Below are 26,397 nucleotides of genomic sequence, written 5' to 3' on the forward strand. Positions count from 1 at the left end.
ACAGGTCCACACAACCTAGGTGATACATGACCTCCCAGAGAGCAGTTGATATTTTGGGTTTTGTGTGTGCTTTTTGGGGGTGCCTATCCAATGTGCCATCCAACAGAGTTAAAATCACCTTCCCATAAAATTTGAATCCCAGCATATGGCAATAGTTGTTTCTCCAGGTCTAGATAAAAATCATCATCATCTACATTTGGGGTGTAGACATTCAGCATTTCCATGCCATCTAGCACCAGGACATATCACCCCACTATATCTGCTATACAACAAAGAACCTGAAATTGAAGCTGTGGGGCTACCCAGATTACCAACTCTCAAGTATAAGCGGAATATGTGGCAGAGAACATCTGACCTCTCCACTTTTTATGCAGCTTCTGATTCTCAGAGTCTGACAAATGCGTTTCCTGTAGCATAGCTATGCGAGTCCCATTCCTACGAAGAGAAGTTTGTTCCCCTATATATCTCTTCACAAATAAATTTAGACCACATACATTCCACGTTACAACGTATAAAGTTAAAACTAGATATCTATATATCCAAGTTCTTGCAAATTCTGCTATACACACCCCGCCAATGCTGCCATCTTAAAAACACATCATAAACAAAAACATCCCCACCCACCCATGGGGTAAACATATTAAAGACAAACCATCCATCTCCAATCATAGCCCCACCCTTAACTCCCACCCTAAGGACAGGAGTGAATCAAAACAAAAGGTAACCCGCTACTTGCAAGAGCAACTTCTACCTAGAATATAAACATGTATTCAGTCACCTTACAAACCAACCACACCACAACTATTCCACGGTTATCTCTGTGCTGGGATGAGGAGGCGCTTCACCCGCCACACTGTCATTGAGCTACGGGTGCACCTATCCACCACCAGCCTCACCACACGCTCAATTACACCCACTCAGCTACTGCAGTCTCATCCAAGTCAACCACAAAAAGGAAAATCAGAGGCAAGAAAATAAAAAATAAAAGAGGCAGAAAGCAAGAAGCCAAGAAGAGAAAAAGAAGGAGATGGGGGAGCTGCGTTAAGAAAAACGAGAGAGGGACCCTCCTACGCCAAAGGAACAGGGCACCAAACTGACAACCAGTCAAAATAAAACATTTCCCTTTGGAAATATATATAGATTAAGCAAATCAATATCAATTCACAGAATCATTCAGTCAGCATTCCACCAATATTACCAGAAGATTTGGATATATAAACAAATGTATACATTTATTTAAAAACAGACAAAATAGCAAATTTCATAGATTGAAACACAATATACAATAAATATGTGAAAAGCAAGTCTATCCATACAACTTGTATGTTCTGTGTGCAAATTTAAAACCACATTCAAATTGTACTGAGTCGAAATTTCAAGCTAAAAACATAATGATTAATATTTAACACATGAAAAATAGGGGAGAGAATATCATAGACATTCACATTTGTCATTTAGAACCACTAATCAAACTTAAATCCTTGGTTAAACCACTGTATACAGAATGATCATTAGTTACAACCAGAGTTGCGTTGATTTAGTGTTAATATTTCTGAGACGTTTTTCGGTGGGATTAAATGATCCAAACCACCTTCATCAGGAAAAAAGTTGATGTTTCTCCCAACTCGAAATCATTCATAAGGCATGGTGCCTAGCAAATATTTGTATCGTCTCCGAAGGGCACTCCTTGATTTCATGTGCCACAATAGAGGTTTCCCAACGATCCCATAAATTAGTGAATCTTTATGTTGGACATGTAGACTGTGGGATTAAACAATCTCCACTGTTATTATTATTGGGCAACAATTACATCTGTTTAAAAGGGACCCCAAAGGTGCAGATACAATCTAAAAAGGTCCTGCCTCCACAAACTTTCCTTATTTGTTTGCAACATACTGCAGCTGCACCCATCTCGCCAGTGTGGGATCTAGCCTAGTGAGCCAACTTCAAGAATCCCACAACTCCTCAATCACCTGCACTCCCATTTCCAATAGTACCACAATCTCACACTGTCCCAGCTGTTTGCCGAGTGTTCAGGTGTTGGTGGTTTGAGGGGTATCCTCCACAACATCCACCATACTTGCTTCCAAACTCGCAGAGGTCACCAGCTCTACCAGGGCTCTAGCTTCCTCACATTCAGCCTTCAACAGGACAGGGGTCACCCAATTTGATTGCACCCCTTTGCTGTCCAAACCCAATTGTTCCAAATCTAAGGAGCCATCCTGCTGCACTACCACTTATTGCGTAGATCTCGATGTCTGCCTACCCTGCCGACCACGCTGGTTTGTCCTTCGTGTGGTCCATGCCTCCAAAGTTTGCCCATCGGAACCCTTCGAGGCGCGTATAGTCCCAGAAATATGAGGATGGTATGGTTTTCAAAAACCAGGTCCTCTCCCTGTTCAGCCTCCCTAAGTATACAGTCTTGATCCCTGTAATTAGGGATCTTGGCAATGAAAGTATGAGGAGAGGCACCGACCTGGGGGGCGGGGTCTGACCCAGTGCAGGATGTGCACATTAAATCACAAATATATATATATATATATATATATATATATATATATATATATATATTACCTACTGGTGGTCGCCAGTAGGTAGTTATAGTTAGGACCACGTTTCCATAGGAAATCCGCAACATTCTATTTTGAATAACTTTGGCGCCGGTTGACGAATCCTCGTGAATTTTTCAAAATAGGTGGGGCGCTACGCTCCGCTCCTACCCTGAAAGTCTCGGGGGGATTCGTCAAGCGGGGGCTGAGATAAAAGGGGGGTCCCAAAACGCGTTTTTCCCATGCATTTTTCCATAGGACCTTTAGACACAGCTACAGCCCGAACGGCTGAACAGAATTACTAGAAATTTGGCAGAGAGGTAGTCCTCAGGTAAATGAAGTGCCTTTTGTAGGTTTGGTGTAAATCTGTTCAGTAGATTCTGAGAAAATAGCCTTTAAATCAATATATACATCTGAGCCAGCTTACGGTGCGCTTACCGTACGCTTACGGTGACGTGCGCGAGCGCGATTCTGATTGGCTGTTAGATCTTAGTAAACATTCGAATCGGTCGAAACCAGGAAGCGGCGGACGCCATTTTCTCTCTCGCACTCAGAGTGTGGATTACAAAACAAAGGGCAAAAACATGTAAAGGAGCTGTTTAGCCAGCTCCAAAGCACCTAGCCATGTAGAGGGAGTCCCCTAAGATCCCCCAAGGCGTAGCGCACCGCGTGCCCACCGTGCGTGCATGGCACTAACTGCGTAAAGTGGGCGCGCGGTGCACGAAGCGCACCGCGTGCTCACTGTGCACTGTGCGCGCACGGAACGAACTGCGTTAAGTGGGCGCGTACGCCACGAATGGCGTAAAGTAACTTAGCATTTAAAAAACCGTACAAATTCACTGAAAAAACCATAGGTTTCACACACGTTATAGTTAGGAATTAGCATTTAAAAAACCTTGCAAATTCACTGAAAAAACCATAGGTTTCACACATGTTATAGTTAGCGGAAATTTTACTGATAAAAAACCAATGAAATTCCCCCGTTATAGTTAGTGCAGGAAACTATAACTCACGCGACCGCAATCTTCTGCTGATGACATATGTGTCTTTATGAAAAAAAAATATTTGTAATATATGTATAGCTAAAAATTTATGGAAGAAGACATGGGCAAATAAGTGTCTAAATACAGTATTAGCATCAGCAGAGGATTGCGGTCGCGTGAGTTATAGTTTCCTGCACTAACTATAACGGGGGAATTTCATTGGTTTTTTATCAGTAAAATTTCCGCTAACTATAACATGTGTGAAACCTATGGTTTTTTCAGTGAATATATATATAAATAAAAATGTTTTTGCTTAAGACCACTATGCTTCGTGGATCATTAAAAACAACAAAAATGTCAAAAACCTGCCATAAATAAGACAGTTTCCAAAACCAGGGAGCCAGCAATTTTGTGTTGGCCTGCAGAGAAGGTGCTTCCAATATTCAAGCAATCTGAGATTATGCCATTGGAAAACCATGGGTTGCCCGCCTCTAGATTAGGTGGGGAAACTACTTAGTAGACAGAGCTTACGCCAGTCCGACAGGTGACCCATAATCATCATTCTCTAGATGAAACTCAATGTCCTCAAAGGATGAGTTGGCCTGTATCAGTTAGCAGTTGGCGTCCAAACAATACCAATTAACAATAGCAGGTCAGAGTGCCTCGGGTAACCAAGTAAAGGACTCTAAATGTTTTTTGCAAAAGAGCTTCTGTGAAAGCCCACACAAATGAATGATTACTCTTCACACATCTCTCAATAAGCGGTTTCTGGGAAACCACAAATCTTTCAAGCACTGATTGAAAAGGTCTTGCATGGCATTTCCAATCAAGAGACCCGTCAGCTTTTGTAACATCCGTATTCAAAATGGTGGTCTACAATGATGATTAAGACCTGGTCAAAGAAAGCCATCTTTGCTCCTGCAAGTGTTTTTTTAACAAACAGATTCCTCTTGCTTGCAAAAATGGGCTTATACTAAAAGGAACATATTAAATTTGGAGGCTATAGCTGGCATACATAAAAGGGAAGGCTGATGGTTCTGACTTCAAGCCACTAAACGTAGTCAGGAATTAACCAAACTAAGTTTGCAACATCATATGCTACTTCCTCCCACAAACTTGCGGCAGTCCCCATCTTTAGATTAGATTCTAAACCAGCAACTAAGTGCAAGTCAACTATTTGGTTATGGATCTCCATTCACTTGAAAAAGATCTCCGACGTCTTCATATTTTGCTTAAGGCGACCCTCTCACTCCTCTTATTGTTGTCTGACAAAAGCAAACTATCTTATAGTTAGTTTAGGCAGGTATAGGGAGGGCGGTAGGGAGAGGTAGATGAAATCAGGCAGAGAAATGTACTTGGGATTTTCCATGAATGAATGAATATAGTTCTAACAGCACATTGGTTAGAACTGAATTACCATTCAATAGTGTTGCTTGAATATTTCTAGATTTATTGAATTTTTGACATGGAGTTAGTGTGCAGAGTTCACCCACTAAATGGAGCAAGGGACACAACTGGGCATTGAGCAGGTGCTTGGTACTGCACTTTATGAATATTATCTTATCCATCCCAAGTTCCACTTAATGACTGAGCATCTGAATGCACATTTAGAAAGTCCAAACTTTCCAAGGGAACAGTACTCAGTGCTGCACTTTTATGAGGAGAAGCAGCCAAAAAGTGCTGGACTCAAAGTAATTCTCAGAAAAAACTGTCTCCCAAGAGCCAGTAAAGAGCAAGTGGAACTCATAGCAGCACAAGGCTTTTTAGTGTTCTAGGGCAGCCGCACTTCTACAACAGAAATGTTCCTATATTCTGAAGGACAGCATCAGAATAATTGACAAGGTATTTATGATAACTGAAGAGTTGCATTATTTATACCTGATCACACTAAACATAAAGGAGCCTATTCTCAAAGGAAAATTTGGTTGTAAAGGTATTACGACTGAATTTAGCTTACTTAATCCTGCCAGTAATTAATTAAGGGATTCCTGGCAGGTGTAGGCTCGTCTATGGTTGAAGAGATCTCGCCACCAGTATGGAGATTTATGAAGTAATAAATCCCACTCAAGGGGTGTGATTGAGGGTGTTCCAAGGAGGTCCAAGGTGCGGTTGACCATGGAAGTTAGTGAATGCTCACAAACAAGTATGTTTACAGGCATTCACAAACTCTTCACCTTTCCCTGTCCATCCCAGAAAAGATCAGATTTTTACTTCAGCCAAGGGCTGGAGTAAACCTATTTCCATGGTGGCAAAGAGAATAGATCACCCTTAAAATTTGGTTGGGATGTAGGAGAAGGGGTTTCTCCATCAAAAAAAATATTTTCTCCACGGAGAAAAACAAAAGAAAATAAGGTGCATTTGCACAAAGTGATCCATTCTCCGTGTGTGGCGTGCTACGCAACAGAGAACACTGTACAGTGGAAATGGATTCCAAAGTCGGAAATCATATGATTTCAGGCTTGATCTGCATGGAAACTGATGCTAGGCACAGCTATCCATTCAAATTCGGATTGAAACTCATGAATTTGAAAAAGTAGGTTGAATATGTAAAAATCGCAGTGTAGTTCTACTACTTTTTTGGTAAATTGGCCTTGGTCTTTACCCTTCGGCAGGTCTTGTTCAGGGATCGTCGTCTGAGTCAAAGCTACATTTCCTCTTGCACTTTTTCTCAGGTTTTTGTTACAGCTTTTTGGGACGATCTGCTACAGCCACCTGTTCTGCGGGCCATGGTGAAACTAAGCCGGCTTATCCATAAGATGCCCCCGTCTCTGGAAATACTCACGCTGGTTAGAATTTCTCACAATGTATGCATGCATTCAGGATATGTCCTTCATTTCCCCAACTTACTGATAGAAGGGCTCTGCTTTCAACTTGAGTCCAGAATGTATTGAAACTTCGAACAAAGGTGGCTCTAGAAAGAAAAAAACATATTAAAGCATTTGAAATAGATTGCAAGAACTAACGATTTATGCACTGTTGACAGAGCATTGTGATTTGTGTCAAAAAATTATAACGCAGGAGCGACTATGGTCTAAACTTGTTAATTAGTAAAGCAGCTGGAGGTGACATTTCTGCTACCGCTTTTAAATATGTGACCAAGCTATAATACAAAAGATTACATGTGCCCTTTTTCCCAAGCGTTCCAGAGTTAGCATAAGACTAAATGGCCAAGTAAGAACATTTTTCAAAATGTTTAAAAATCTGCAAATACAAATTGGATGATGCGAATTTTAATGCAGAGCTGGAACTCTTAATAAAACAAGTATTGACAACTACGGCTTCTCCAAAGTGAAAGTTTGGCGAAGTAAAAAACAATGATGTTCTTAGCCTTTCTTTAATGTGCTTATTATCATTATATAACCAGAGAAGCATGCCCATCCTAGAATTTTCTAACAGGCCAATATTTTTTTTTCTGTCACTGTAAGAGAATAGATTATTCACCCTTTGGAAATGTGTCTGTATTTCAGCTCGTTCAGTTCGACTTTGAGATACATTAGCATGAGATACCTGCCAGTGGTGCACTCCTCAATAGCCTAGCTGGTGCATTAGCACCAGGACGCAATGAGCCCCAATTATGGCAACCTTGCTTCCAAAACAGTGAGGTTAAGTTGGTGTTCTTAAATGTTTTAAACACTTTTATTTTCTTTTTTGGTACAACTTATTAAGATGTTTTTACACCAATTAGACCATTTGTTTTTATCAATTTGTATTAAAGTCAAGTTAGTTGTATCCGCTTTAATCGTATATTTATTCATGACATTTTAATTGTATCTTATTGGTACATTTTTATCATCACTATAGATTTTTTTTCCTATGGACTGCATATTCTTTATTCCTTGACTGTATTGCTTTGTCCTTCTTCTACTCCAATCATCCATGGTAGAGCTATGCTAGAAAATATCTCAAATCCACCACACCACTAAAAAGAGACAAAAGGGACTCCATCACAGCCTTTGATCTTTAGCGCCTCTTCCACCTCTACACTACCAGGGACAACAGCACCAGTGCTTAATTTGTGCCGGTGCTTTCCGGTGCTTAGCACCGGCACTTAATTGACAGGGCCGGGTCTAGACTGTGGCTGGCACTGACTGACACCCACACATCACATTTCTATTTTATTTACCTAAAGTGTGTGCAGCTGGCGTGTTTTGATCTTCTCCCGACCTGAGCTGAGTCCCCCAGAGGAAGAGATTCCTGCATTACCATATACCTCCTGTCCACTGCTGATCTAAATACATTTTAAATGTGTTGAGGGCGGCGCGCGCACTGCGTACGCGCTTTGCCGGCCGGCGGCCCTGCCTCAGTGGTTCCGACGTCCGTCAGTCCTGCCAGTGCCTGCCGTGAGTGCCACTAACTTGCCTATAGGTGGGCGGGCCGAGATTTGGTAAGGATGGGGTAGGGGCGGTGCGGCTGCGGCAACGTGCGCACTGCGCAGATTTTTTTTGCACATTGCCAGTGCCACGCGCCAGCATAACCACCGCAGCGTGCGCAGCAGCATGGCACCACCTGCCACGATGAGAGTCATCGTCAACGCCAAGTTGGCCGGTGGTGTGTTGAGGGCAGCTGGCAGCATCGATCAGCCTAGCGTGCGGCAGCCTGGCCAGTAGTGCTAGTACTACTCTTGCCTAATCAGGTATTAAAGGCAGTGCAGGCCCACCGGCGAAGCCAGTGTGTCGCCATTGTTTCCCGAGTCCCTGCCGCCCGGCCTACGCCCACAGGTAACGACGACGTACGGGTACGGGGGGGGGGCGGCCGGTACTAACTTTACCTGCAGCAGTGCTAACCATGAAAAATTACATTTCAATCTTCCGTTGACCACCTTTCACCAAATTCCAATTTACTGTGTTCAGTTTCCTTAACTTCAGATACAAACAATTACTACTGCGTCTGGTTGATATTGCTACAAGCAATCTGATAGGCTTGCAAAGAGATGCTCCCCACACAAGTCATGCCCCGCATTATGTGAGCTTGGTGTGACCTTTCATGCCATCCAACGCAGGCCCTGAAGTCCTAATACTGTGCCTGTCTAAACATTCCCACTCTTATGAAAATCAACCCAAACAGCGACTTAATTCCCCACTTGTCATATGTGATTGCGAACCTCACTTTCATCCCTGTCCAGACACAGAAACCCAAGTTCGTCGGCTGCACGTCGTCCCTAGCTCATGCATCTACCTGTGACATGAACATCTTTGCAGTATCACAGAAGAGAGCTCTTGAACTGGAGCCGAAAAATGCCCAGCACCCCGCCCCTTCAGCTGTCCATCATGCAGGAAGTGGTCGATCTTTCAAGTCAATTTTGTTTAACACCACAGCGTTATGTTTCCCATTCGCATGAAGAGCGGAAAACGCAACCTTTATGCCTAACCCTGCCCAGCAACATACATTATAAGCCACTGCCGCATACTTTTAAACCAACCCAGCACTAAAAATAAAGGTTTAGACCCCCTCGTGTATGAGACTGGAATATTCAACATTTGGAAATAATTTTACAACTGGCCATCCTGAATCAATGTGTGCTGTTCCATCTGGATATACCTGCACCAACCTGGGCACCTTGCTCAAAATACTATCCCGATAACCTCCTAAGACCTATAAAATGACAACCTAATGCCCCCATGACCCTGTAAACTAATATCTGTTCGTCTCTTGACCCCTTCCAGCCTTTCTATATTGTCTCATTTCCCCATTGCACTTGCAAACCCACGATCCTAACTATTGCACCCTGTTGAACTCCAAGAGCTGAATCATCTGGCCTCGCAAGATCAAAACAATCGAGGTCTTCCAAACCCTAGCCTGAAGCACCGAGGCTGCTCATCCCCTTTCTGATGCTCATCCCCTTTCTGATTCACCTCATCTTCACTTCTCTTTAACCCCGCTTCAGTACCCATCCAAACCTCTTCTGTTGATTACTCCATCACCACCCAATAGTTGGGATGAAAATACTTGCAGTAATCCATGCCTGGCACTTGTATTACTGACTCTCAATCAATCAATCAATGGCTTGTAATGCGCGACTGCTCACCCGTAAGTGTCTCAAGGAGGGGGGGAAGGGGCTAAAGCTGCTAGTCCGTTGAAAGCGCTTTGGTTCAGTTGAAGAGCCAGGTCTTGAGGTCCTTCCTGAATTGAGGCAGTGGCAGTGATTGCCTGAGGTGGAGAGGCAGGATGTTCTAGGTCTTCGTTCTCCAACCTCCACTCCCATCTACAACCATTGCATCTCCTATTCTCTGTGCTCCTCTCCCCATCACACAGCTCTTCTTGGTTGTAGTCAAATAATTGGTATCTCAATACTCAGTGATTTCCATGCATGGCAATTTCGCTGCCGTCACCCCTACTGCCCCCCAGCTCTGTGACCATTCCAGCTATCCTTTCCTTCTCTCCTTGTGTACTCAGTCCACTATAATGCCCTTTACTTACCATGGAAGGCTACCTCCAGGACCCTCCACTACTTCTCCGACCAAATACCCTTCCCATTTACCCCCCTACTTCCATCCTCATAGCTGTCAAAGGGCTTTTACTTTCAGCGTCATAGTCTCCCATGGCGATGACCTATTGAGGTGGCATTCTGACTTGCCCTCCTTTCTCCACCTGGCAACCACCCCTTTTCTGGTTTCAAGCTCACCTCCCATTGACCTAGAGGGCACCAAACAACTCAAAAAGCATGAGTGAAGAACCTTCACCCCTGCTGTCTACATTTCACTATCAGGCCTTTTGCAGGGCACCCATCAGCCTTTCTCAAGCTTCCACCCACCATTAGACTTGTTACAGAAACTCTGTTTACCACCTATACCCATCAAAACACCAACCACTTACTTGTCACCTTCCAACTCCCTTACCTTTTCTTCACCACACCACACTCAGCAATGGCTGGCAGGAAGGCCATCTATATCCACCTCTCCTGCCACCATTTGGTGCCACCCATGATTCTGGTGGTCACCTACTCAAAGCCACAAGGACCCAACGCCTTCATGCCAGTGCATGAAATCACCCAAAGCTCTTACAGCTCGCACTCTGGCACATGCCAGGAGCCTATTGACTTGTGCAGGGCAGGGCACCCATCTACCATAATTATTATCCACATAGCAATAAGTAGCTGTCCTTTTGCGGGCACACCAGGCCCAGGGTTAGTTGAAACACACAACTCACTTCCCCAGGACCTCCTGCCATGACTAGCCCCTACCTCTCCAGTCCACCACTCTCTCCAGCAGTATGGCTGCTCCCTGTGCCTCCATGCTTGCCCTAAGTGAATGCCCTTTTACCCTCTGCTCTAACTCTTGAAAAGAAGCTTTAACTGCTTCTGCACATCATCCTCAATGGGGAAACGCCCTAATTACTGCATGCAGCTCATTCAAGGCCTTTTCCCATCTCCTCTCTCCTAAAGATTCTCTTGGAGCGCCCGTCTACATTTGGCCATTCTGGCTCAGTGGTGAGCCATGGAACATGCTATTTTGATAACATGCAAACCAACATGACAAGAGTGGACTATCATCCTTGTCTTGAACAGCTCCTCCCCAGCTGGTGTCTGGTAAAATCGACCATGCCCCTCAGCCCCCACCACAGAGCACATCTGTTACAAACAGTGCTTAATTTGAGCCAGTGCTTTCCGGTGCTGAGCACCGGCACTTAATTGGTTTCTGGTGCTCGGCACTGGCACCTAATTGTCAACACCACACTTAGGGCAGTCTGCCACAGGGTGGCGCTGCTCATGTAATGTAGAGATGAGCAGTATAACAGTTGTTTAGGAAAACAATATACATAAATAAATTGCTAATACCTGCCTCCACAGCCATTCCTTTGGCTTTGGGGACCTGGAATAATCTGAACTGTCGCATATACATGCGAGAGAGATGAGTAGTAGTTGTTTTGGCAGCGATGACAGGGGCGATGGGTGCTGCAAGCTGCAGTGGCCTCCTGGTCAGAGCCCTGGCACTTAATATTTTACAAATTAAGCACTGAACAGCACACTAACAAAATTGGTACATATGATCTTTAGTGTTGGTATTACAGAATTCGACATTTGCCCCATTACAATTAGAAACCTGTATTTTACCTTTGAAATGCTGCAAGTCTCTGCAACTTTCAGGAATAGAGGTGGGATAAGAAAGAATTAACAACTCATGTGAACATTCGGCAGGATGAAATATGAATGAATTGATTCCAAGGAAGGAAAAATGTCGAGTTACTAAGTCTGCCCCATTTACACATTGATCTTTAAGAGCCAATCCAGAAAATTGTGAGATTTGGAGCTAAGAGATAACACGGTAATGGAAAAGCTTGGCCCAGGACTCTCTGGCTATGAGGATTGACACTGTACACCTTATCCGCTCCATGATTATTAGAGGAAAGAAAAATTAGGCACAAAAAAGGGAAACGTGTTAAGATGAAAATAAATACCTAAATAGTATTTGCGTCCGTCCAGAAGGTGCGACCCAGACAGCGCTGACTTTTGACTTGGCTGTAGCACTTGTGTGACTCACTGCAGAGTCCTATCATTAGAGAAAGACATGAAAACATATTAGACTAACTTTTAAGAGGACTCGTCATCTAATTCACAAAAATGTCATTGAAACGTTTACCAAATGTCTTTATAATACATATTATGGGTATTGAATTCTATTTATCAAATCTGCACATTTATCTACATATGAATATTTAAAGCTTATTAACGAATTAGCCAATTTATTACTAAAGCAAACACGTTCCTAATTAATGTAAGTTATGGCCATATTTATATTGAATATTACAATGCAATAGCTGATCAATCCTCATCATAATTAGAACCAAATTCACTCTATTTCTATCTCATAGTAACCATTAGTCACGGGGAGCCGTTTTTGCACGCTTCCACTTTACAGAGGAACCCTTGCCAACCCTGTGAGGTGGGGTCATGCTGCTCGATGGTGCAGGAGCACTATTAAGACCAGAGAAGCGTCGCGCAGGGCTGGACGTGCACGGGGCAAGCCCGGGCCAAGACTGGGCCAAGTTGGACCCGTCTTAGCACCTCGTAGACCGGCAGAGGCCGTGCTGGACCCCCCTCTTGGTCTTTGGGCTCCTGGTTTTGTCAGCCATGGTGAGTTTGTTGCCCCATGTTTAGCTTCTCACAACTTAGGATACAAACTTGGCTCACTACAAGTGAGTATTGTGATTATCGTGTGGAGGGGGATATTGCACGAGCCTTCACACAAGAGCACGCTACAATTACTGCTACTGCAGCATTGTGAGCCTACCCCCTTCTGTTAGTGAGGACTGATCTCTGACACAGAACCATTACAGTGGCCCTCTACATTGTAAGCGCTATGCAAATACAATACAATATAATAGACCATTGCGATTGGTTTACGATCTCAACAAGAAGATCGGGTTCTGTCAAATTTTCTAGGACTTGTACCAGTAACTTGCTGGAACTTTACACATAACATCTAGTCCTTTAGCCGGTCTGCATAATGGGAACAAGAAAAGTGGCCAACAATCAACCAACGACACTATCAAAGACTGCAGGGAAATCACGTTTGACATTAATGAACTATCTCACAGGGGCTATGGAAGCAATTGAACAGCAGATTACCTAAGAGGAAGAAACTCTGAACTTAGAAAAACCGGGGGCATTAGTAGCTCCAAGTAATAGACCCACAGTAGGTGAGGATGATCATGCATGTCCATCCGAGGTTTCAAAGAGCCAATCAATCTTAAACGGCTGTATTAAAAATGTGTCCAACCATATATTGGTCAGTGACCAGGAATACGACACCCAACCACCATCAAAGCCCCCTAGAAATCTGGAGAGTGTTCCCAAAGTAACTGAGGATACCCATGTAGAACTAAGGCCGGCACCTCCAGAAACGAGCAAAAAAAACAATCAAATGGGGTAAAACATTAGCTCTGCTCTTAGGCAGGCCCCAGGGCAAGATCTCTTGTCAATTGTCAACCCTACAACTCACAGGATGATCTTAGAAAGCTACCCACAAAAAAATAGATGATCTAAAAAGTTCCTAAGAGACGCTCTAATTAGATTATCTGACAGAGTGGCCCTAATTGAAGAGACCTTAATTAAACGCATATACAATCTGAAGAATAATTATAATGACACTACATCAAACATGCATGTTGGTCCAGCAAAGTTAACTGGTAAAGGGACAATACATACCGACCCATACAAGCAGCCCCTTCTAAGGATATATAACTGGCTGGGACAAACTGTAAAGAGGGCCAAATAACGTTAGAACCAAAGTCCCTAATAGAACCTATAAGGACCACACTGGACCCTATTATACCCGATATAAACCCAGCTAACTTTAGAAATGGTAATAATCCTCTGGCTCTTACCTCTACCTAGCCAAGTTACAATCATCTCACACACCCCTATCTCCAAATAGGCACCAGCCAGAGATGGAATATCTGGATTTACCACCAGCTGCCACCCCTTACACTGTAATTTTGGCAATTGTCCATAGATTACCAGCTCAGGTATCTGAGTCTTGGGACACTTTAAGAAACAAATCCTTGTTCTGGCTGGGATCACAAACAGCGCTCACTGAGGCACTTTTTGCAGAGTTTAAAATGGCTAGAAGAGTCAGCTGGATTAGCAGAGATCGCAAAAGCCTTTATGGTGATTGTGTGGTATTAACATTCAAAACCCCACACCTAGTCCAAAGCATTTTGAGGAGAGCAGGAAATCATTTTATTATGACCCAGGGCATTAACTTAGTGCCTTTGGGTTACTTTTATTAACCACCAAAGGACTTGTATATAAGATCTACTAGCAGGGACTTCAATGATAATCTTCACCATATATATAATGTCCTGGTTAGGAATCGATTTGATAGCTTCCCAACTCTTGAGGAGGTAGACTGATTAAATAAGATAGATCCATAAATTACACAAATAACGGAAGATATTCTATACATAATATAATATCAGACATACAAGCTCATACTCTCGACCCAGAAACAATCTCCGATTCAGTTATTAATTTAGATATTTCAAAACCCCCAACCTGCCTAGATGTTGATATCTTGTCCCCTATGCATGGTACAATGGCTACTCAAGCGAAGTGTTTAATAACATAGATATCTTACACAGGCAGAGATCTCCAGATAAATTAAAGGAAGTGAACAACACAGCAAATAGCAGGCATAATCTCTGTCATCTATTATTTTGGAATGTTGCAGGCATACAAACAATGCTTACAAATCCACTATAGTTGGATTTTGTAGGGAATTTTTATATATTGTGCCTTTAGGACACCTGGGTAAAAGATACTATACACATTAATGGATATAAAACCTTACATACCGCTGTGGTACCATCGGTATATTGGAGATCTAAGGGCGAGCTTTGCACATATGTATCCAATTATGTGAATGTAAATAAGATTGAACTTAAGAAATCAGAAACCTATCACCAACTTTTTATAACTCACATTGACAAACTACATTGTATTGCACCGTTAGATTTTTATAATAACGCACTGCCTGATCAGATCGTGGGAGTGCTGAGGAAATTAAGTTACGACTTAAATCTCATTCAGAATGAAATTGTAAAAGATGTGCTTGTCATTTGGGGAGGGGATTTTAATTCTGTATTGTGCCTATATACCAAGGGGGGTGTGTGCGGAATTATGTTTGATGATGGGAATAGTTATACACACTTCCCGCATACAAATTATGTGGGAATACATAAATTAAATTATGTTCTTGTCTGATTTAAGATTTGCTAACGACCTATGTACCCCTTCAGTTTTACATTTAATGGGAGAGGGATGTACTCAACTATTGATTATATTCTTATGTCAAATAGACACTCAACCAGACTCAAAAGTTTTACCACCCATAAGAATTCCTTGAGTGATCACTTTCCATTAAGCGTAACCTTTCTTTTGTCCAGCAAGGCAATAAATACCAAGGGCTAAACAGCTGATATAGTCCAGAATATCTCTCTGAAAAAAATCAACGGCTACTATTTACGTTGGCCCGAGGTGGACCCAATTGAATTCACTATGAAATTATTGATTAATTGTGAATCCACCCTCTTAGCCTGTCTTGATGAGACAACTCCTCATGCCGATATTTTAAAATTCTTTTCACAGATATCTGAACATATTATTTGTGGAAAATAAACATCTGCACATTAGGAAACAAGGCTGGTTTGACGTCAAATGTACCAAAGCATATTCCAAATTAAAATATGTTTTACATAAGCCAACCAGGAACAGCCAAGATATAAAAATGGCTAGAGGGGAATATATATAAGTGCGCCCTTAAAGAGCGTAAAGGCGCGTTAAGGGAAGAAGCTTGGTCAGCTCTCCATGAAACCACTTTAACCAGAGACAATACGGCCTTCTGGAAGGCAGTAAATTCCCCATTCCTGGTCACCAGACATATACCTACTTTAGAGAAAGCCATTGCCAAAGATCAATGGGTGGAACATTACTCTAACATGTATAATAACACCATGTACGAAACACCCATGGAAATTTTCCAGCTACAGCATGAATTATTGTCACCCAATAACTATCCAATGGATGTCCACTTTACTCAAGATGAGGCCAACCGTGCCATTATGACCAGTATGGGTGGGAAAGCCCCTGGTCCTGATGGAGTCACCGTAGAATTTTATAAATCCAATTTGCCACTATGGGGCCCGCTAACTTTAATATATCAGAATTACAATTTGGCTTCAGACAGGGCCTAGGCACTGTTGGGCAGGGTCTAAACCTAAACATCTTTCTGGGGAAGTACACAATGGCTAAACACGGCAGGCTATACCTGGCGTTTGTAAACTTAACGGCAGCCTTTGATTATGTCTTACACAATAAATTATGGAAGATCTTGGACGGTATGGGGGTGGAATCCTCACTTATACATTTCTTGAGGCAGCTCTATTGTGAAGCGAAGGCAAGAGTCCGTTATGGGGCTAGCGGGGATTGCACAGCCACGTTCAAAATACAGAGAAGGGTGAGACAAGGCTGTGTCTTGGCACCCTTTTTATTACACAGGATTCGGCACAAATTGATAAACATCCCATACCTGCCCTACCGTATGCAGACGATGCTTTATTGATGTCACAAACGCAATTGGGGCTCCAAAGGTTAGTGACAAGTTTTTTCATGTTAATGCACATGGTGGGCCTTAGAGTGAATACCTCAAAATCCTTTATCATGAAATGCGGGGGAGGTAGTACAAAATGTAGGGATATTTATATTGATAACAAAAAGGTCAAATTAACTAAAAGCTTTTCTTATTTAGGAATTCTTTTTGATCAGAAGGGGACATGGACTCAGGCAGTTCAAGCCAGGAAACTACTGTTTATGAAAACTACTGCTGCATTAGCCAACTTTTCTAGAATACTGGGTAGACTACCTCCCGTAGAATTATTACACATCTACCAGGCAAAATGTGTCTCCATGGCTATGTACTGTGCAGGTATCTGAGGCAATGTAGACCCTTAACCCTACAGCTAGTTGAGAATGCATTTTTTAGATTCATGCTGGCAGTCCCAAGCAGTACATCTATTTACACATGCAACTCTGAACTAGGGATGCTGCACATATCTGACCTTATAAAAATAAAACCTGTTTTCTTGTGGCATAGGATATGGACTACTGAAAAAACTAGTTTTAATCGGGAAATTTTTAAATGATAGTCTTAAGCTATAGCGGGTCTTTAAAATACCATGACTAAAATATGTTAATTATTTTATGAACCATCTTGGGCATCCTGAATATTACAACGATCCAAGTACCATGACTTAAGTCATGAGAAAAGATTTTAAAAGAAGCTTGTTGGTGCTCCTGGAGACAACCAGATTTTCAGCAGAAATTTTGAAACCAACTGTACAGGCGAATCAACTGATGTTAATCACTTATAGTATTCAGCCATAGCTTAAAAACACCCAACGTGGCTATGATAGATTTGTACTGACCCGCTTTAGAATAGACTAACTAGTTTTCCTATTATGAATGATTGGTCTAGAAATGTTTTTCTATACAGAGAAGGAGATGGATTTTTCCAATCTTAAGGTCACTTGGCCTCAGACAATGTCGTCCCACATTATTAGTGTTGCAATCACTAGAGAATGAATATTTTAAAAGGTCACTAACCGTATTTTTTAAAAATGTTATTAAATGTAGGAAAACTATTTTAACTTACATTTTTATAATATGCTACTCCCCCTGATTAAACTTAAAAGACATCATAGTAGGGAGTTTTAGAATTATATTTTAGACTGTATTTTTAAAAAGATTTTGTAAGGACATTGGGCCAGATTCACAGAACTAACTTAAGACAAAATTCTAAACTTACTACCATTTTGGTATTCACAGAAGGCACTTACTCATTTTGGCATTCACAGAAGGCTCTTACTCATCAATGAGTAAGTGCCTTCTGTGAATACCAAAAATGAGTAAGTGCCTTCTGTGAATACCAAAATGAGTAAGTGCCTTCTGTGAATACCAAAATGGTAGTAAGTTTAGGATTTAGTCTTAAATTAGTTCTGTGAATCGGGCCCTTCGATAATAATGTTGTATGCTAGCATGTGCTTTTATGATTTTCTTGTAAAGAAATCGAATAAAGCATTATTGAATAGTCATGGTATGATTTTTAATCTTCAACCTAATAACTGAAATTATTTTAAGGATTAACAGCTGGGAATAAAAGATGCAGTGAACAACTAATTCACAACATAAAGACATTTTCAGTGACTTGAAATATTTTTAGACAGATCACTCTTAGGACCTATTGTTATTTTTCCCTTCACTTCTATTCTATTGTGAAACTCATTATGCTTTAGAAACCAATAAAGTAAGCCAGGATTGTAGAAGAAAAAAGGAAAAAATTATACAAATAGAAACATTACAAGTCTTCCAAAATACTGTACCATGCAAACTATAATTGTGGAGTTTGCTTTATTGGAGTGGGGACGAATTGCTAGTGATGTCTGCATCATGTTGCACAACCACTGATGCACCTAATGTCCAAATTATGGCTTCAAATTATCAAATGTGCCAAATGTCAGTATTTCTGTGACATCTTTTGCTATAATACTTTCTCATAGTATTTGGTCATGAAACACCTTTATTCTTATACATTAGATCTTATTTACAACATTGACAGTTTGTACAGTATTATGCATAGATCTATCGCCAGAGCAATGTACTCCAGTAAATGGTTATTATTGGGATTATGGTACTTCTATTTCTCTGAAGTATAAGCATGTATGTCTTTGCACTGATAAGGTTTTTTACGGGAATCCCGTTTAATATTTATAACATTAATTAGCTCAAAAATGGCACTGTACAAATTGCACAACTGTTGCAGAGTCGGAGTCACAGAAGGCTCACATTGTTGGTAGTCGTAGGCAGCAAGATCTTGGTGCAAACAAACTCCTTCACGGTCGCAAAGAGCCAAAGATTTCAGGATTTCTTCCTTTCTTCACAGAAGGAGCTCAAACTATGCCAACCAAAGGTCCGGGATCTGGGGTAGATCTCTTGGGGATCAGAAACTCACTCCAGCAAAGGCCAGCAGGGCTTCAGCAGGTCCAGTGACTGGTACAGTGCAGCAGATCAGCTGGGCAGTTGCAAGGAGGCCTCTGGAGCGGGAGGCCTCTGGAGCTTGTCGTATCCCTGTAGCTAAGAGAAGGAGGTCAGCTACCTGACTCTTAGAGTCACTCTGATAGTCTTGGAATGAATCAGCAATGCAAGCCTCGAGCAGCAGGGCAATCATATGAGGGGACAAAGCAAGCTTCAAGCAGCCAGATAGTCTTCTGAAGTACAAGGCTGTCCTTCTAGGGGTCCTCTACAGGTCCGGAGTTAACTGCAGAGTGGATCTGAAGGTCCTATTTTACAACTGGTGCAAACTTTGAAGTGGAAGAAGCTTCTGGTGTTTTACCCACACAGATGAGTCTGGAATTTCTTTCCTTCATGCCCTGGTACCAAGAGATCTAGCGTGAAAAAAGACTGGTGTGAAGTTCTTTGGGGGTGTGAAGATGCAGCTGAAATGCAAGTGGAGTAGGAAACAGCTTCGCCCTTCCCATCCTGGTACAATGCCCTGTCCTGCCAACACTTTGTGTCACTGCCTGGGAGGAATACGCTAAGGACCATTGCCACTCTAATCACAGTAATGTGATCCAGGACACAGGCACCAAATGGTTAGAACAAGAAAAAGCCAAATTTCTAGAAGTGGCATTTTCAGAATTATGAATTGAAATCAGATTTTCAAACAAAAGAGGATTTTAAATTGCAATTCTTTACAGACCACACATGATACGTCTACCTGTTCCCAAACAAAATCATAATGTTTTTAATGTAATAAGGTCTCCCAATGTTATCCTATGGGAGAGGTAGGCCTCCCAGTAGTGAAAAACAGATTTGAGAGTTTTTCACCTTGAATACATTTAAAACTCAATAGTACAAGCCCACTTTTTTAAATCCAGTGCACCCTTCCCTAAGGGCTGTCTAGGGCCTACCTTAGAGGTGACTTTTATGTATTTAAAAGGAAGGGTTATGCCTGGCAAAGGGGTTATTTTGCCAAGTCAAATTGGCAGTTTAAAACTGCACACCGGCCACTCTTCTAGGGATATATAAGTAAATTAAGCATGCCAGCTGGGCGTAAGCCCATTTTACCATGTTTACGGGACTTTAGCAGTGATAAAGTGTACAGAGTCCTAAGGCCAACAGTTAGAAATTGGGTTTCTGGTTGGTAGCGGTGTGTACCCTGTCCAAGCAGGAACCAAAATCCCAGTCAGGGTAAGTCAGATACACACCCTAAAAACACACCCTAAAAAAACCTGTGCTCACTAAGCCTGGGCGGAGTTCGCGGAGTTTCACTAAGTGCAAAAAAAACTCTGCAGCGCTACGCGGAGCTCCGCAAGCAGTGGAGTGCATTAGATAAGTGCCGTTCACGGTGATTTTCAGTGCCATGTGCTTGTCTGCACTGTGCAATCATCACGAACAGCACCATGCACAGCGCTAGCATGCGCTGCTTCCTTTCTGCCGCTCGAGTAGATTTTTACAGAGCTGCAGCTTTCTCAACGTGTACGGACAGTTTCTCAATACGAATAGTCGCAAGCATACGCGACCACTCGCAATGAGAAATCTGACCGCCCGGGTTAAGAAATCTCCCCGGGAGTTTGATTTTCCACACTCCCGCTCACAAATTTGATGTTGACAATTGCGAATGAGGAAAAAATCCGCCGGGAGGTGGTTTTTCCTCGCTTACGCTCATCAACTTGACGTTTATGAAAACGAGCGAGGAAAAAAACTCCTCTCCGCGGAGTGCAGTTTTTTGTAACTCCGTGAGCTCTGCGTAACATGGAGTGTGGAAAACTCCGAAATATACGCAAGTGGAGCAGAGTTCACCACCCTTAGTGCTCACCCTCTGGCAGCTTGGCACAGAACATTCAAGCTTAACTTAAGAGGCAACATGTAAAGTATTTGTGCAATGCTTCAAATAGTAAAACAGTGTAAATACGCCCAAAATGATACCGCACTTGGTTAGAAATAGAGCTTAATTTAACAAACAAAACAAGACCAAAATGACAAATATCCAATAATTAGGAATTTTTAAATAATATCTTGAAATATAGTACTTAAAAGCAAAAAGCACCAACTGGGGCTATCTGCTCATGCTAAACAGGGTCAAATCCAAAAGTTCAAGCCGATCGCAATGGAGTGCCGGTCAGATACATGGACCAACGTTGTCTCTCTGAAAAGTACCTTGTTGTGTTGTCGACGATGACCTGATGTGTGTAACAGCGGAGGCGATGCGTTGGCATCAATCCCTTTGGATTTAGGCAATGCACCGGATCCAAGGCTCACGAGTCGAAGATGCGTCGTCGGCAAACTATAAGATGTAGCCGATGCGTTGTCAAGCCATGCAGGTCGAGAATGCCTCAGGAACTGGAGATGTTGCATTGTGCAGTCAGCAATTTCTTTGGTCCTTGCAGCAGTGGCAATGTGTTGGCGCCAAGGGTGATACACCATTTCCAAGCCACGCAACAATGGCAATAAGTGGGTTTTGGTAGATGCAGCACTTCCTACCCACTTCCAAGGGCTCAGGACTGGATTGGCACCACTTGGCAGGGCAAGTTTCTCAGATAGTGGAGTCCAGGTGCTGTTCGTGAGTGGAGTGATGTCTTTGATGTCCCGGAGACTTCCGACAGGAGGCAAGCAGACAAGCCCTTTGAATCACTCTGGTTCTGGGTTGGAGAGATACAGGTCCAGTTCTTCCCACTCCTAGGCAATAGGGCAGCAGGTCAGCAGAGCAGGAGTCCAGCAGAGTGACAGTCCATTCAGCAGCACAGCAGTCCTTCCTGGCAGAATATTCTCAGGTCCAGAAGTGTACTGAGTTGGTGGTTTCAGGGGTCCAGTACTTATACTCAGTTGTGCCTGTGGGGAATACTTCAAAGAGGTGCCTTTGAAGTGCACAGAGGACCAGCCCTTTCTGCCTGGGCTCCAGAATCACTACAGGGCTACTGAAGCTACACTACTGAAGCCCTTTGTGTGGGGACAGGACACAGCACATTCAGGTGTGTCAGCTCCTCCCTCCCATCCTGCTTAGGATGGCCCATCAGAATGTGGATGGCACATCAGTCACAACTAAGTGCCCTTTGTGTGCGACTGTCTGGAGGGAATGTGCAAAGCCCAGCTGTCACCCATCCTAGAAGTGTATTCAAAGACAGGCAGAAGGTACCAAATGGCAAAAGTCAGAAAAATTAAACGTTCTAAAAGTGCCATTTCAAGAATTACAATTTAAAAATCTGACTTCACCATAAATTAGGATTTTAAATTGTGATTCCAGAGACACCGAACTTGGGGGTCCCATTGCTTCCCAATTGATAAAGACACTTATAAGATGTAATAAGGTACTCTCAATGTTGACCTGTAGGAGAGATAGGCCTAGCAGTAGTGAAAAACGAATGTAAGAGTTTTTCACTACTAGAACATGTCAAACTTAAAAGTACATGTCCTACGTTCTAAATACACAATGCTCTTGAAATGTTGAGTGACTATCTATGGGTGACTTATATGTATTTGAAAAAAGGAGGATTTGGGCCTGGCAAGAGGGTGAACTTGCCAGGTCAACATGGCAGTTTAAAACTGCACAAACAGGATCTGCAGTGGTGAGACATGTTTTAAGAGCTACCTAAGTGGATGGCACAGTCATTGCTGCGGGCCCACTAGCAGAATTTGATTTAGGCACTGGGCATATGTATTGCACTTTACTAGGTACTTGTAAGTAAATTAAATATGCTAGTTGTGGATAAGCCAAAGTTACCATGTTTTAAGCAGAGAGCACATGCACTTTAGCACTGGTTTGTAGAGGTAAATTGCTTGGAATCCTAAATCCAACAAAAACTAATTCAACAAAAAGGGGAGGAAGAAGGCAACACTTTGGGGGTAGCCCTCCAAAAAGGACCATTTCCAACAAAAACGAATTCAGAAAAACAAGAGGGGTGAAGCAAAAATGTTGGGTATGACCCTGCACATAGGGCTAGGTCCAACAAACAGCTTGCCTTCCAACTCCTTTTTTGTGCAAGCAACTTTCTTGCAACATTTAAAGTTGTGCCATTATGTGGCACAATTATATTTTGTCATTATATTTTCCATATTTCATGGCTTCCTGTGAAATAGGGATTTGCATACTACTGCATGTTGTGTCATGGAAGCAACAGATATATGTGTGTGTTTCTGAAGCGAACATGCAGCGGCTCCATTTCATTAAAGCGTGTTTATTTTCAAGAGTGCAGCAAAAATAGCCCAATGCGTTTCAGAACTACCAGCTCCTTGGTCACGGGTCAGGTTACACTTCACTTACTTCTTCATTATAGTACACCATGTGATACATTTGTGTTAACAACCTAAACAAAAGACTCCCTAATGGTGCCTAGGTGGAACTTAGTGTTGCCTTTTTACCACTGTGTTGTACCTCAATCATATTACCTTCCAGCAGAAAACAATTGCCTTCTACATATTTTTCGTCGCCCTGAGTACATTACACTCAGAGATGGAGATTTTTTTAAACCCGGTGCCCGTCCTTTGAACCAGATGATTTCATTACATAGATCCGCACGATAAAAAGGCAGCAACGAAAGTGCTACAGTACGCGGAATCATTTTCCGAGAAACGGAACACAAAAAAGAATGAAGGACATAAAATAAGGGGACATCGACAAATTGGTGAACATTTTATAAACTCGACGCTTTTGCTCCGGACCAGAGGTCATAAGAATATAGATCCGCTCAATCAAAAGGGAGCAACGGAAGCTCCAAAGTGTACGGCACCCTTCATTTAAGGAGAAACTGAATATAATAAGGGAAGAAGGATTAAAAGCGGGATAACATTAAAGATATATGAGATAAGAAGGTTGGCACAAGCAACCAAAGATAGGCAACCGGACAAACGAACTGTGGGATTGGATTAGTGGTCCAATGAAAGAGTTTACATATAAATAAAACCGTGATTTTAAACTAAGGATTCAACATAAGAGATAGACAAATTTGTGTCTTGATAAAGATGGCAAGAATAATCTGAGGCCATCGAAACGCGTCGACGCTGTTGAAGGCACAATCCAAGGACCAACTTAGAGAAGTCAAATACTGATTATATCAATGTATCAAGAAGCTATGTTGTAAAGTCCAATTGGATGTGCACTCGTAAAGAATAGTAACCTTTTTAGTCTTACGTAGATGTCTATCTATTGTGCTGTCATAATTGTGATTCATATCTATTGTGCTGTGTAACATGATATGTGAATTATTTTAAATTACAAATGTCTTTTGATAAATTGTGATAACTTTTGTGAGGTCATATTTTATTGTATGGGTTTGTAGAATTGTCGAATTCAATATATATATAAAAAAAATTTCAAGAAAACATTGTAACAAAATAGAATCACTGATTTAGCACTGAATTCTTCCATTATAACAACAGTGGCCATTGAAATTGAAATAGTTTGATCAAGGGAATCACACCCTTTTTTTTCTCTGGTTACATTACATTTAAAACAATTCTTTATGTTTGTGTCGCACTTTTATCTTAAATTACATATCCAACTGCAATTCGATGAAAATGTTTAACAGAGTTATCAGTCCCTCCACATTATGGTCAGGCAGGCATTGCTGTTTTTTCGCATTTTTTGCTGGACTTTTGAAAATAAACTTGTTTTAATGAAATGGCGCCGCGGCATGTTCTCTTTATTCGGCTGTCAGAACGTCGTGCTGTAAAGGTGGACTACTGTGCTGGTTTATAGGAAAAGTTCGCTACCCCGCTGCGAGCTTGCTGAAAATATGTATATAATTTAAACCTGAAAAACACTGAAATTTACAAGTTATGGTTAGAACCGCAATCCCTAACTCGCTCAACAGACAGGCAAACCAGAAACTCACACACCAGATGCAATGGTCTTGACATCACCCTTAAAGAGTTACAAGCAATTAAAATGTTCTAAATAATCTCACAGAGGAGATGACATATTATATTATCCTTAGTACTGACGCTATGACTATAACATTATTTATTGGTTTGGGTATCTATTGGTATTCATTATGTTGTGCTCAAGGGTGCTGTTACTAATTGGGAGAAATATTGTGAGGTCATAGCTTGCACTTTGTGTTCAAGTTATGGACAGTCTGTTCTGCCAGTTCAGGATTGTGATCCAAACCTTAGCTTGTAAACTTTGATGCTATTTCGGTTTTCATTTGCAACTATAAATCCACTTTAGCATTGTGTTTTTTTTCTCAGTGGGTTTCTAGTTTTTTAACACACGTTAATGTGTTACATTGAAAGCTAACCATTGCTTCACTTTAATCTTAGTGGTTTTTTTTATCATACCTAATGCAACAGGTTTCTGCGCTTAACCAACAATGTCTAGCCATGCAGAGTGAGGACTGGCGTGGGCTGTCAAACCCTGCTGCAAACCAACTTTGGCAATGGATTGAAGGGGTGGGCCACAATGCTTGGCCTCTGACAAGTCCCAGTGGCGGGGACAGGACTGGAACGGAGGTCAGGACCTGCCCCCAACTCACCACCATGTTGACCAAGCATAACTGTAATGCACGTAATTATTTTTCTCTTCAGATTCATGCATCCTGTGTCGGATTCATAAATCGTTAGGCCTCAGAAAAATCTGCAGAGCCCAGGGAGGGTTCAGAATTTGTGAATCCGGCCTGTGAATCACACATCCCATTATAAAAATCATTTGAAACCACAATGGATGACAGGAGAAAAGGCTTCCTAATCCTATGGTATGACTTTAATTTGTTGAGTAGATTCTCAAATCTATGAGAGAATACATCCATCTGCAAAATAATGGTCCCAATATCTCTAAAATGAAATCTGTTAATGCCCAGACCAGAAAACTACCTAAATGCTAAACTCTGACCTAACCATAACAGAGTTGCCATCATCGCCTCTATAATTTTCATGCATATTAATTGCACAATGAATGTAGCCACTGTGTGTGATATTTAGGTCAAAGTTTACATAGGAAGAGTGATTTTTGTTTTGCTAATAACTTCTTTATTGGAAGTTTCACAATGAGCTAGCACACCGGGGCCAAGAAAATGGAGCAGTCTCAAAACATTTATTTCCCATGTTAATTCCCTTAGGAATCTTTGCTCTCTGATACAGAAAACCAAATTTGATAATAAGTTAGAATTTTACTTGGAAAGCAAACTTTTTGTGATTTGGTGTAAATCCTTTCAGAAGTTTCAGAAATTAGCATTTAAAATGTTCCACGGAGCTATAGAGGAGTTTGGCTTTGGTTCACCCCTTGGCCGTCACCTACCCAGCCGGACGACGGACACTTTTTTTTCTCGTCTCCCCGTTGTGCCTCCTATACTCTCCCCCCTCCTCTTCCCTCCATTATTCT

The 26,397-nt window shown here is 41.9% G+C and overlaps 1 protein-coding gene across 3 annotated transcripts in view; it reads right to left on the reverse strand.

The window, feature by feature from the left end:
- The window catches only part of LOC146834526 (ferric reductase 1-like), a 594,548-nt gene that overhangs the window by 287,761 nt on the left and 280,390 nt on the right, over nt 1-26,397 (reverse strand). For all 3 annotated transcript variants that reach the window (XM_085601924.1, XM_085601923.1, XM_085601922.1), the window contains 2 exons: nt 11,927-12,018; nt 6,380-6,443 (listed from right to left, as the gene is read on the reverse strand). In XM_085601924.1, the coding sequence (XP_085458050.1) occupies nt 6,380-6,443; nt 11,927-12,018 (156 nt within the window). The remainder of the gene's footprint in view (nt 1-6,379; nt 6,444-11,926; nt 12,019-26,397) is intronic.

Source organism: Triturus cristatus, chromosome 4_2 (genome assembly GCF_964204655.1).
Source record: "Triturus cristatus chromosome 4_2, aTriCri1.1, whole genome shotgun sequence".
Lineage (NCBI taxonomy): Eukaryota > Metazoa > Chordata > Amphibia > Caudata > Salamandridae > Triturus > Triturus cristatus.